Raw genomic sequence first — 13,128 nt, 5'->3', positions numbered from 1 at the left:
AAGCCGTAGCACACTCTTAGATCCCGAAATTGTGGAGGTCAGTTTCAAAATTTACAAATTTGTGGGAGTGCAGGAAGAAAAATGTAGGGGTGCAGGAAGAAAATGCCCATTTTTTTCATTACAAGATTAAATCATACAAGATGTGCCTTGGGAGCTTTGAGATTGTTGCAGCTGTCAACTACTTGAATTTTTTTTCAGATTTTTTTTTTTATCAACAATGAATGAATTAAATAAAGGAAATACTTTAAGAGTGTTTCAACCCTTATACAAGTTCCAACTTCAAAGAAACAGAGCAAACAGATTACAATATACGTTATAATTATACTTTTATCAATTATATATTTGAAAGAGTTACAAAATTTACAAAAGTATAATACAAATATTACAAGTATTACAATAATTTATTTTATTCTTTGCTAATAAAAAAAACAAATATTAGGAGTACTTTAAAACGAAAATATAAAATAATTTATCTGAGGAACTACAAACATAACAAGTACTTTAAACTATTTAGTAGGAACAAAAAAGTACTTGGAACAAAAATACAAGGTAATCACGTAGCTAGCACAAGGATTAATTGTTTTCATAACAATTAAGAGATAGACGTGGTTTAATAAGAATATCAAGTGGAGTGGCTTTGGTGTTGGTTAATCCAAAGGTTTCAGTCATATCAATAGGATCAGGTGATGAACTTATAATTTCAAAAGAATGCAAAAAACTAGCAAGAATGAAATGCACCATTTGAAGGCCAAAGGATGCTCCGGGACACATTCTTCTGCCACCTCCAAATGGTAATAACTCGAAATTATGACCTTTGATGTCAATATCTTTATGAGTTGTAAGAAACCTTTCTGGTTTAAACTCCAAAGGATCTTCCCAAACATTACTATCTGTATGAATCTTCCAAAGATTTGTGATTAGTCGAGTTCCCTTTTTTATATTATAGCCTCTTAAAGTGCAATTCTCTGTGAATTCACGAGGTCCCGAAAGAGGACCAGGAGGATACAATCTTAAACTTTCTTTGACTATAGCTTGAACATATGTTAACTTACTTATATCAGATTCACTTACGCAATTTTCTTTCCCAATATGAATGTCTAGTTCCTCTTTTACTTTTTCTAACACCGAAGGATTTCTTAAAATCAAAGATATTACCCACGTAAGAACTGTATTACTTGTGTCAGTTCCTCCTGATACCACTGCCTGCAAATCAAATAAGTCACCCAACAAAAATATTTAAGTAAAGAAAATTAAGATTATGTTTGGAAAACTTATTACTAAAAAATAACTTAGTTTAAAGTTAATTTTAATTTACAAGAAAAAGTTATTTAATTTTATTTATTTTCTAGGGACTACTTGCATGAGTTCTATAATCATTGCATATTTCCACCTTCGAAAAAGTAAACAATTTCTAAACTAATGATGTATAATTTACAAGTTTTTTTTTAAAAATTTCATTATTTTTCACAAAAACCAAATCAAACTAGAAAAAGAAGAAAAAATTGTAAGTGGTCCATTGATTTTCATTCATACAACACTACAAATGTCCCTTTCTCCCTCAATCACAACATGAATATCCCTCACTCTCCCGAAAAAACACTCATATCTCTCCCCTCTATCAAACGAACCCCATATAAACGGTAGAGACGATAAAACACACTTGCGTGAAGAATAAGTGAAAGAAAATAGACTTCTTGCGCCAGAAAAAGAAACTGTACTTCTGCTAGAGAAGTTGGTATTTTATAATGTTTTTAAGGTAAGTTTCTGAGAAAATAATTCAAATTTAATTTTTTTTATGATGATAAATAAAATGAATTAAAAAACATACTTTAAGGTTTAAGGATATCCTAATCCGTATAAAAAGTAAAGAGGCTCACACTCCCTATAAGCTTAGAAGATAACAAGAGAATTCTAGACCTCATGCATATAGGTGAGGTCTAGAATTCTAAACATTATTATAAAACCAGACCAACTACAACACTAAATACCAAATTTAACTAAGAACTATGTTGTATTTATATGTTTAGTTTTGTTTAGTTTTTGTTGAAGTTTCACATTTTGAAAGCATTATAACGTGTAAAATAAACATACGTACCAGTACGGTAGATTTGATCATGGTATCTGCATCGATCCCTTCAATAGTTCTTCCATCAAGCAATGAAATCATTACATCCATGAAATCTTGAGCTTCATCAACCTTCTCACCCAAACCCTTCCTTTTTCTATGTTCCTCTAACTCCTCACCTATAATACTATCCAACTCTTTCGCAGTTTCTTTCATTGCCTTCTCATGCCCTCCAAAATCAAACCATCTCAACCATGGAATAGCATCTCCCACTGTGAACACCCCAAACAGACGCATGAACTCCTCCACAGCCTTCACACATCTCTGTGCCTTCTCATCTTCCAAGTTTTCACCACCAAAGTATCTCTTCCCAACGACCATTCGAAGAACCATGTTGAATGCGAGGTGAGAAAACCATTGCTTCAGCTCCACCAAGGCATAGCCAGACTCACTCTTCTGGCTGCACCAAACATTATACAACTCTTTGATCGAGTGTTGAAGTTCTGAGACACGAACATGCTGCAGCTGTTCCACTCGACGAGTAGTAAGGATTTCTAACGTTGTAATCTTTCGTATCTCGCGCCAATAGGGACCATACGGTGCAAAGCCAAACATGGCATGGTTGTAGCCCATGAGTTCAGAGGCGAGAATCTTGGGGCGAGAAGAAACAACCATGTCGATTGTGGTGAAGCATTCCTTTGCTATTTCCCAGTTGTTGATTATCAGAGCCTTTTTGGAACCAAGTTGGATGGTGAAAATGGGTCCATATTTTTCAGCCAAAGCACCCAGAGTTCTGTGGGGTGACTTTGAACCACTCAACAATGGAAGGTGACCAAGTATTGGCCATGCACCTGCAACTGTGGGAGCTTCTTTCCCTTGAGAAAATTTGAAGAGACCATAGAAAAAGAAAGAGAAGATGATAAGAGAAACAAGTCCAATGGTGGTGGTATTCAGGTAACTTAGAACAAAATCCATTTGAAGGAGTTTAGTGTATCTACTGTTTGGAGGTAGGAGTTGTTAAATAGATCATTCATTGCTTCAGAGGGAAAGACAACTTTTCAAAAGACTAAGTAATTATATAGTTATAAATTAAAAATAATTATCTTTAGCTATTTTATAAATTTAATATTTCTAATGTTTTAGACTTAATTATCTGTTTAACTTACATTACTCCTTTAACTTGTTCGAAAAATCATTTTATAATATTTTAGACTTAATACACTTGTTCGAAAAATCATTTTATAATATTCTCTTAACTCAAATTTGGACGTTGACCAAAAGATGATTAATTATATCTATTTTTAACTTTTTAATGTTATTAAAAGTATTGTAAAATGTAACTCTCAGCAATAATACTAATGAATAATTATTTTCAAATTATGCTAACATAAAAATATTTAAAACATATAAGCTTAAGTTTTAAAATGTTAAAACTTTAAATTATTATGCAGTGAATTGTAAATTTGTGAATGATTACTAATTTAAATCATACTTTATAATAGTTTTAATATGAAATTTAAAATGTTAGCTAAATTTTTTTGTATAATAAATTATAAAGTGAAATTGTTGATTTAAACGTGTGGTTAATATTATTAATTGATATTAGTAATTTAAATATATGTTAAAAAAATTCAAAGTAAATTAAATTACTAATTTTATTATTAGATTAACTAATAAAATTATTAAAATATTTAATAAAGATTAATTCATCCACTCTTGTGGCATAAGAACTCTGTCTAATGGATATGTGATGAACTCAGTCAAAGATGTCAGAGAAGTCAAAGATTTTTTTCAAACACGTGTACTGAGAAGAAGAACTTTTGAAATAAATGTAATTATCTTTAAGTATGTTATAAATTTCAATACTTTTAATTTTTTATTGAATATTCAAAATTTATAAATTTTTAACTTGGTTTTCTTTTTCGTTTAATTTTTTGACATGATTAGATTTATCTTGTCACTTTGTTTAATTTTATTCACTTATTAAAAAATATAATTTTTTTATAATTAATATAAAATTGTATTATAATTAATGTAAATCGATAAATAATAAGGAAATATTACCTATATCTTGGTTGGTTATTGTAAGTGATGTGGAAGTCTTATAAAGGCTTTTGAGCAACTTGGTAACACTTCTCCACTTGCTGATCACATGTAGAATATTTCAATGTCAGAAAAAAAACAGTCAAAAATTTCCACTATACAGAAAAAAGGGTATGCAAGATAGTTGAATATTCCTGAAGTAATATTGAAAAAAGAATTTGTATTATATATGAACATAAAAGAGATTAACCTTAATAGCTTGATATTAATTGAATTATAAATGTGGGAAGGTTAAGGGGTCTTGTGTTGAATCTTCTAGAGTTAGCCTTCACTCAAGTAATTAGGTGCTTAGTATATCAAGTTTCTTCTCATGATAAAAACAATTATTAGAACTAAACGTGAATATTTTTAATTACTTCAAATTCATAGGTTATTGGGTTATGTGGAGTTTACTTAATAAAACATTTCAAATCACTCAAACTTATCTCTCACTTTTAAAAGAAGTTTAACTTTTTTTTATATAATAAAGACTGTTTTTCTTACTTCAAGTAATTAACAAATATATAAAGTAAACTACTTCATTAACAAATATATACTCATTAATTAATAATTAGTTTCTGTCAAAGTAAAATATTTTATTCTAATTAACTTTTTTTTATATTCAAAATCTGAATTTTTAAATTTTTTTTATCATTCACGAGTGATCCAATCTTTATGCATAACAATAGAAAAAAAAAATCGTAGCTTATACGAGGAACTGATTAATATAAAGTTTTTAATAAATTAAAGAGCTTAATTAGAAAAATTAATAAGTTTTTAAATAATTGATGTGGAAATGTTTCTTGAATGTACCCTAAATCACGCAACCTAGTGGTCCTGTTATGAGTTCGTTGAAAACTACGTTTCAGAATTTGTTGCTGTCGTGAGTCTCACTTTCTAACTCTATGGAGACAAAATAAAAATATATTTAAAACTTTTTCACGTAAATCCAAAACTGTCCTGAACGGGTGTGGAAAAAAATGGAAGGAGTTGCTGTTTGTTCAAGAACACCACTTTTGGAACTATGCCCATGGTTTCACACATTTATAGATGTTTTTGTTTTACTATGTCACAAAAGCAAAAGAAAATCGAAGATTTTTTTCATAAATAAAAGCTAAAAAAAAAAAGTTATTGATAAGATTTAAAGATGAATTACAAAGCATCTAACCATATCTACAAATAAAAACACTAAGATAAACCGTCTACAAATAACAAGAAAACTAACCATCTAGATTTGGTAAAATATCGAAATGTTTATTTAAAATAATCCATTGGAACACGTCTTTTTCTGTTTGATCGCATTGAAAATAATAAAAGCTTCACCCAAAGCCGTGATTAATTTGGCTTCTAGTCATATGCAACGATGTGTGAAGGAGGTGAGTTTGATTTGTTATCTTCTATGACCAAAAAATTAAACAATACAGATTAAAGTGCAATGTTAAATTTTGTCCTCAATTTAGATAAATGCTTTTCCTCATAAACGGAATCGGAATCGGAATCGGAATCGGAAGTAGTGGTGTGTTTTCTGCAGGTTTCATCAGGTCCTCCCATCTGGTAAGGTTGGATTGGGGTGTGTGTCCTTGAGTTGCGTTTGGGAGGTGTTTGTGTTGTGTGCATGTCTATTTGGCTTATGATTTCTTCCTGCAGGTTTGAAAGATATAATGTGTTTGTGCAGGTTTTTTTGGTCTTTTCTACTTGGCAGGGTCAGGTTGATGATTTTGTTCTTGGATTGCTGCGGTAAAGGAAGTGTTTTTGATGTATGCTTCTCGGTTTGGTGTTTGAATCTTTATGGTGTTTGAGCTTTGGGAGATTGATATGTGGTGTTTTTGGTTACTGATCTATCCAGTTTGGGAAGTTGTTGTGTGCTTTTTGCAGGATATCTCTTGTTTATTTATCCTCCTCGTAGGATCGGTTTGTTGATGTTGACAATTGATTATTTGGCGTACTTCAGTCTATTGCAAAGTTATTGTTTAGGTGTTGGATGTTGTGTCCTATACTAAGGGTGTGATCTCTTTGGTGAACTAATTTTGGTTTACATTTTCTTCTTGTAGGATCGGTTTTATCGAGTTCGACACTTGGTTATGGCACTTCAGCCTGCTGACAAAGATCTTGTTTAGTTGATGTGATCTCTTTGGTGGATTGATGTAACTGTATTTGTTAGGTTTCTATATCTTGAACTAGTTTATTGTTTTGGTTTGTAGTGTAATGTTTGTTGGATCTTTGGTTGATAGGATGCTAGGAAACCTGTTTTGAATGTTTTGTATAAGGGTTGAAACACTCCTGAAATGTCTCATTTTATTTTATTTATTCTTTGATCATAAAAAAAAATCCTTATCATTGAATTGGACAAAATACTCTATAAAATCACAGGTAAACCGTAAACATTTAAAAAAAATCCAAATTTATTTATTTTTAATAAAAAAATTATAAACATAGGATATTTTATATTGTTTTAGTAATTTTATCTTTGATATATAGTAGATCTTGAAAGATGAACCTGTATCAATTTGATTTCTAAAAATATATTGTCAACTACATTTTTTTTCTTGAAAATATCATTAAAATAAGTAAATGATTAAAATATCTTACATGTAAAACTTTAATAATGTTGAAATATTAAATCAAACCAAAATGATATTTTAATAGTTAATATTGCGGCTACCATATATTACTATCAAACAATATACATACCGAATTCATTTTTTTTATTCATTAAACTAACACAAAAATTAAAAAAAAAATAAAAATCTCATATCAGACATTGGAACTTCACATCACACTTCAAATAATAACAATCATCTATCACTACATAAAAAATATATTATTAAAAAAAAATGAAATACAAGTAAATATAGGAAATTAGACTAAAATCCATATATTAACAAAAATATACATATATAGTATATATCTATTAATAAAAAGTTTTAAGAAAAGACTAGATAAAAGTCTATTATACCAATAAAATTGTAACACATAACTTTTATATTCACCAAATTTATAAAAATATATTATTTGGTTTATTATTGAGTAATTGAAATGAAATTTAAATGCGATAAACAAGCACTAAAAATAATATTTAATTAAAAACTAATTTTAGAGACAAAAAATAATTAGTTACTATATTGATTAAATTAGAGACCATTTTAGATATTAAAAAATTATTAATTTCTAAATTAGTTTCTATTAATGATAAATAGTTATTAAATTGATATCTAATTGGCACTATTGTGATGTAAGTTGAATTCCCTTTACATCCTGTTCTTTAGGAAAAAGTTCAAAAAAAGTATCAGTAGTAATTGTACTATTGCCTTGGGATGTCCAATTGGTGAATTTGTAGCCAGGAGAAAACCCATACTTTTTTAGACGATTACAAAAAGTGTAGACTTTTCTAGTAGAATAAAACTTTGAGGTTTTAACATTACCTGAAGGAAAACCCACTTTGCGAAACAAACAACCTCAGTATGACCGTATTTACCACAAAAATTGCATGTAATAGTGTGACTACTATTAAGACTATGAAGACTATGGTTTTCATTAGACATTGTCTAAGAGATTTTGAAACCCAATCAAGATTTTGAAAGATAATAGAAAAGATAACCAAGAACAACAAAGGAGGAAATAAAGATCATAGAGAAGCGCAACAGAGCTCTTCGAATGAAGAGCTCTGATACCATATTACAGTTAATGAAGATGAATATTCCTTGTTTGATGTGGTGCATCAAATGGAGCGCACGTAATCGCAATGGAGAGAGGGAGGTTCTAATGAACCCTAATTGCAAATGAAAAGAAGACAATGACTTAAGCATAAAAGAGAGAAACGCAGAGAAAAAAAAATACAAAAGAAATTCTTATTTATGTGTGTATTAGAGAGTAAAATACATTGTGTATATATAAGAAAAAGACTAAGACCTAGTTGAAACAGAAAAAGAAAGTTGGGCCAAACAAACAAAGCTCAATAACTTTAAAAAAAAAAACTAAAAATGTTAACAAATTTTATTTGATATTAAGATGATGAAAATTCTTATTTTTAGATATTGATAACGAGGTAGGATTAATTAAGTTGAAGATGAACTAATTTGATTGGTTGAAAAAATTGAAAAATTAAGTAGATAGTAAGTTGATTTGTTCAAAACTAAAATAATATAAATTTGGTATATATGATTTCTTGAGTCGATAAAAGAAAATAAGCAAATTATCATCGTTATTTCTAGTATATGAAAATGAACTAAACAAAAATAGTCAAAAATACAAACTTAAATTTTAACAACGCAACAATAAGAATGATAAGAAAAAAAAAATCAATAAAGAATAAAAAAGTTAAAATGGTGAGAATATACGTTGTAATTATACTTTTATCAATTATATATTTAAAAGAGTTACAAAATTTACAAAAGTAAACTACAAATGTTACAAGTACTGATAAACGAAAATACAAATATACAATTTGAGGAACTACAAACATAGCAAGTACTTTGAATTATTTAGTAGAAACAAAAATACAATGTAATCACGTAGCTAATAAAAGGCTTAGTTGTTTTCATAACAATTAAGAGATAGGCGTGGTTTAATAAGAATATTAAGTGGAGTGGCTTTGGTGTTGGTTAATCCAAAGATTTCAGTCATATCAATAGGATTTGGTGATGAACTTATAATTTCAAAAGAATGCAAAAGACTAGCAAGAATGAAATGCACCATTTGAAGGCCAAAGGATACTCCTGGACAAATTCTTCTACCACCCCCAAATGGTAATAACTCGAAATGATGGCCTTTGATGTCAGTATCTTTATGAGTTGTAAGAAACCTTTCTGGTTTGAACTCTAAAGGATCTTCCCAAACATTACTATCTGTATGAATCTTCCAAAGATTTATGATTAGTCGGGTTCCCTTTTTTATATTATAACCTGTTAAAGTGCAATTCTCTGTGAATTCACGAGGTCCCGAAGTAGGAGCAGGAGGATACAATCTTAAAGTTTCTTTGACTATAGCTTGAACATATATTAACTTACTTATATCGGACTCACTTACGCATTTTTCTTTTCCAATATGAATGTCTAGTTCCTCTTTTACTTTTTCTAGCACAGAAGGATTTCTTAAAATCAAAGATAATGCCCACGTAAGAACTGTATTAGTTGTGTCAGTTCCTCCTGATATCACTGCCTGCAAATCAAATAAGTGACCCAAGAGAAATATTTAAGTGAAGAAAATTAAGATCAGGTTCAGAAAACGTATTATTAAAAACAATTTAGGTTAAAATTAATTTTAATTTACAAGAAAAAGTTATTTAATTTAATTTATTTTCTAGGGATTACTTGCTTGAGTTCTATAATCATTATATATTTCCACCATCGAAAAAGTAAACAATTTCTAAACTAATGATGTATAACTTACAAGTTTTTTTTTTCAAAATTTCATTATTTTTCACAAAAACCAAATCAAAGTAGAAAAACAGAAAAAAAAAAATTGTAAGTGGTCTATGGATTTTCATTCACGCAACACCACAAATGTCCCTTTCTCTCCCAATCACAACATCACTATATCCCTCACTCTCCCAAAAAAACACTCATGTCTATCAAATGAACCCCATATAAACGGTAAAGACGATAAAACACACTTGTGTAAAGAATAAGTGAAAGAAATTAGACTTCTTGTGCCAGAAAAAAAAAAAACTGTACTTCTGTAAGAGAAATTGGTTTAGGGTTTTGTAATGTTTTTAAGGTAAGTTTCTGAGGAAATATTTCAAATTTAATTTATTTTATCAATGATGAATAAAATGAATTAAAAGGAATACATTAAGAATACCAATAAAAATTCAAAAGGTTCCCACTCCCTATAGAGTCTATAGAACATAATAAGACAGTCATAGACCTCATCCATATATATAATTCTACCCATAATCCTCATCTCCCCTACAACAAGTGTTTCAACACTAAATACCAAATTTAATGAAGAATTATGTTGTATTTATATGTTTAGTTTTGTTGAAGTTTCACATTTCCAAAGCATTATAACGTGTGAATTAAACATACGTACCAGCACGGTGGATTTGATCATGGTATCTGCATCGATCCCTTCAATACTTCTTCCATCAAGCAATGAAATCATTACATCCATGAAATCTTTAGCTTCATCAACCTTCTCACCCAAACCCTTCCTTTTTCTATGTTCCTCTAACTCCTCACCTATAATACTATCCAACTCTTTTGCAGTTGCTTTCATTGCCTTCTCATGCCCTCCAAAATCAAACCATCTCAACCATGGAACAAACTCTCCCACTGTGAACACCCCAAACAGACGCATGAACTCCCTCATAGCCCTCACACATCTCTGTGCCTTCTCATCTTCCAAGTTTTCACCACCAAAATATCTCTTCCCAACGACCATTTGAAGAACCATGTTGAATGAGAGGTGAGAAAACCATTGCTTCAGCTCCACCAAGGCATAGCCAGACTCACTCTTCTGGCTGCACCAAACATTATACAACTGTTTGATCCAGTTTTGAAGTTCCGAGACACGAACATGCTGCAGCTGTTCCACTCGACGAGTAGTAAGGATTTCTAACGTTGTAATCTTTCGTAGCTCGCGCCAATAGGGACCATAGGGTGCAAAGCCAAACATGGCATGGTTGTAGCCCATGACTTCAGAGGCGAGAAGCTTGGGGCGAGAAGAAACAACCATGTCGATTGTGGTGAAGCATTCCTTTGCTATTTCCCAGTTGTTGATTATCAGAGCCTTTTTGGAACCAATTTTGATGGTGAAAATGGGTCCATATTTGTCAGCCAAAGCACCAAAAGTTCTATGGGGTGTCTTTGAACCACTCAACAGTGGAAGGTGACCAAGTATTGGCCATGCTCCTGCAACTGTGGGAGCCTCTTTGGATTGAAATTTTTTGAAGGGATTATAGAAGAATAAACAGAAGATGATTAGAGAAAGAAGTGCAATGGTAGTGGTATTCAAGTAGTGTAGAACAAAATCCATTTGAGCTTTGTCAAGTCCAATGCTAGTGGTATTCTTAAATAGATTATGGGTGGTACAACAAATAATATTAAATATATATACTTCATAAATTAATAAAATAGTATTCTAATTATATTTTATTTTATTTTTTAATTTAAAATATTATTGTATTATTATAATATGATGTGAAGTTCATGTTTTCAGTGCATATGGTCTCAAAAAATCTTTTCCATAAATCTTTTTGTTTGATGTGAAAAGTTAATGGATGTCGTGAACTCAATCAAAGATGCCAGATAAGTTTATACAAGAAACTAAAATAAGTTGGATTTTTTTCAAAACACGTGTACTGAGAGAGGAAGAATTTTTCAAATAAATGTAATTATCTTTTAAGTATTTTAGAAATTTGAATATTTTTAATTATTTCTATTAATTATTTATTGAATATTCAAAATTTATAAATTTAGAAATTAGTTTCTTTTCGTTTAATTTTTTGACATGATTTTTATTTATCTTGTTAATTTGTTTAATTGTAGTCACGTAATAAAAGAATATATTTTTTTATAATTAATATAAAATGATATTATAATTAATATAAATTGATAAATAAATATTTTTTATTGAAAAGGGTTTGGATAATAGGGAATTATTACGATATTTGATTATTGTAAGTGATGATGTGAAAGTCTTATAAAGACTTCTTAGAAACTTGGCCACACTTCTCCACTTGCTCACATGGATAACTTTTCAAAATCAGAATTTGTATTATATATGAACATAAAAGAGACCTTAATAGCTTGATATTGGTTGTCTTCTCCAAGCTTAAGAATGCAACTGATATTAATAATTAAATTATAAAAGTGGGAAGGTTAAGGGGTCTTGTGTTGAATCTTCTAGCTTTAGCCTTCACTCAAGTAATTAGGTGCTTAGTATATAAGTTTCTTCTCATGACAAATATATGAAGTATATACTCATTAATTAATAATTAGTTTCTGTCAAAGTAAACCTTTTATTCTAATTAAGCTTTTTTATATTCAAAATCCAAATTCGGTGGCTTATATGGAGAACCCGATTTATTAATCACTAGTCGATGTGAGATCTCCACCACACTCCCCTCACGCTGAGAGTGACAGCTCGTGTGTGGGATAACATATTATGGGTGATCTGATAACGGTCCGATAGCGGGTGGTCTGATAAGGCCAACAAACACTCGCTAGGATGGACTCAAAATGACTCTGATACCCTATTACGAAGTGAACTTTAAGTCTAACTCAACCCCATAAAACCGACTCATGAGGTGAAGTTTGCATCCACTTATATACAATGAAATGTCATAATCTCTAGTCGATGTGAGATCTACAACACGATTTAAAATAAACTTTTTAATAAATTAAAGAACTTTTAAAAAAATCAATAATTTTTTTAATAAATAATGTGGAAATCTTTCTTGAATGTACCCTAAATCTTGCAACCTTGTGCTCCTGTTTTGAGTTCATTGAAAACTTTTTGATAACTACGTTTCAGAATTCGTTGCTGTCGTGAGTCTCACTTTCTCTCTATGGAGACAAAATAAAAAAGCTATATATTTGAAACTTTTTCATGTAAATCCAAAACCTTCCTAAACGGGTGTGGAAAAAAATGGAAGGAGTTGTTGTTTCTACATGAACACGACTTTTTGAACTATGCATTTCATAGTTCTAGTTTGAGAAGCAATAGTTTGATGACCATTTGGTAAATTAATAGCAATAGGTTTAGTATTTATTCAAATTGGATAAATAAAATTGTATTGAAACCCAACATAAACACCTAATAAGATCATAAGAGACTATCTAATTATATTATAGACCGTCATTTCCAATAGGGGTGTGATAGATTTTCAATAGGGGTGTGATAGATGCGGTAAAAATGTTTGTTTTGATGCAAGAAATGTTTGGTCTTGAATTTTTGCAAAGTCCAGTTGCGTTTTCTTTCCTTACTCTAACTGGGTTCTGAATTCTTTGATATGCATGAGGATGATTCATTTATGTTTT

The 13,128-nt window shown here is 30.0% G+C and overlaps 2 protein-coding genes across 3 annotated transcripts; both read right to left on the bottom strand.

The window, feature by feature from the left end:
• Nucleotides 1–303: 303 nt before the first annotated feature.
• Nucleotides 304–3,078, bottom strand: LOC137836830 (cytochrome P450 82A4). The gene is made up of 2 exons (XM_068645587.2): nt 2,096–3,078; nt 304–1,203 (listed from the first exon to the last, which is right to left on the bottom strand). Exons 1-2 carry the CDS (start codon nt 3,038–3,040, stop codon nt 574–576), a joined length of 1,575 nt encoding a protein of 524 aa, XP_068501688.2. The 5' UTR covers nt 3,041–3,078; the 3' UTR covers nt 304–573.
• Nucleotides 3,079–8,464: 5,386 nt separating this feature from the next.
• On the bottom strand, nt 8,465–11,163 carry LOC137836828 (cytochrome P450 82A4). 2 transcript variants are annotated; one of them, XM_090301924.1, is made up of 3 exons: nt 10,178–11,158; nt 9,173–9,304; nt 8,891–9,048 (listed from the first exon to the last, which is right to left on the bottom strand). In XM_090301924.1, the coding sequence occupies exons 1-3, from the start codon at nt 11,120–11,122 to the stop codon at nt 9,037–9,039; spliced, it is 1,089 nt and encodes a 362-aa protein (XP_090158050.1). In that variant the 5' UTR covers nt 11,123–11,158; the 3' UTR covers nt 8,891–9,036. The 2 variants fall into 2 exon arrangements, with proteins under 2 accessions (XP_068501685.2, XP_090158050.1); XM_068645584.2 differs by having other exon boundaries at nt 8,465–9,304; nt 10,178–11,163.
• Nucleotides 11,164–13,128: the final 1,965 nt, after the last annotated feature.

This window comes from Phaseolus vulgaris, chromosome 4, assembly GCF_051622355.1.
Source record: "Phaseolus vulgaris cultivar YP4 chromosome 4, ASM5162235v1, whole genome shotgun sequence".
Classification (NCBI taxonomy): Eukaryota; Viridiplantae; Streptophyta; class Magnoliopsida; order Fabales; family Fabaceae; genus Phaseolus; species Phaseolus vulgaris.
This window is presented reverse-complemented; position numbering and strand designations above follow the sequence as displayed.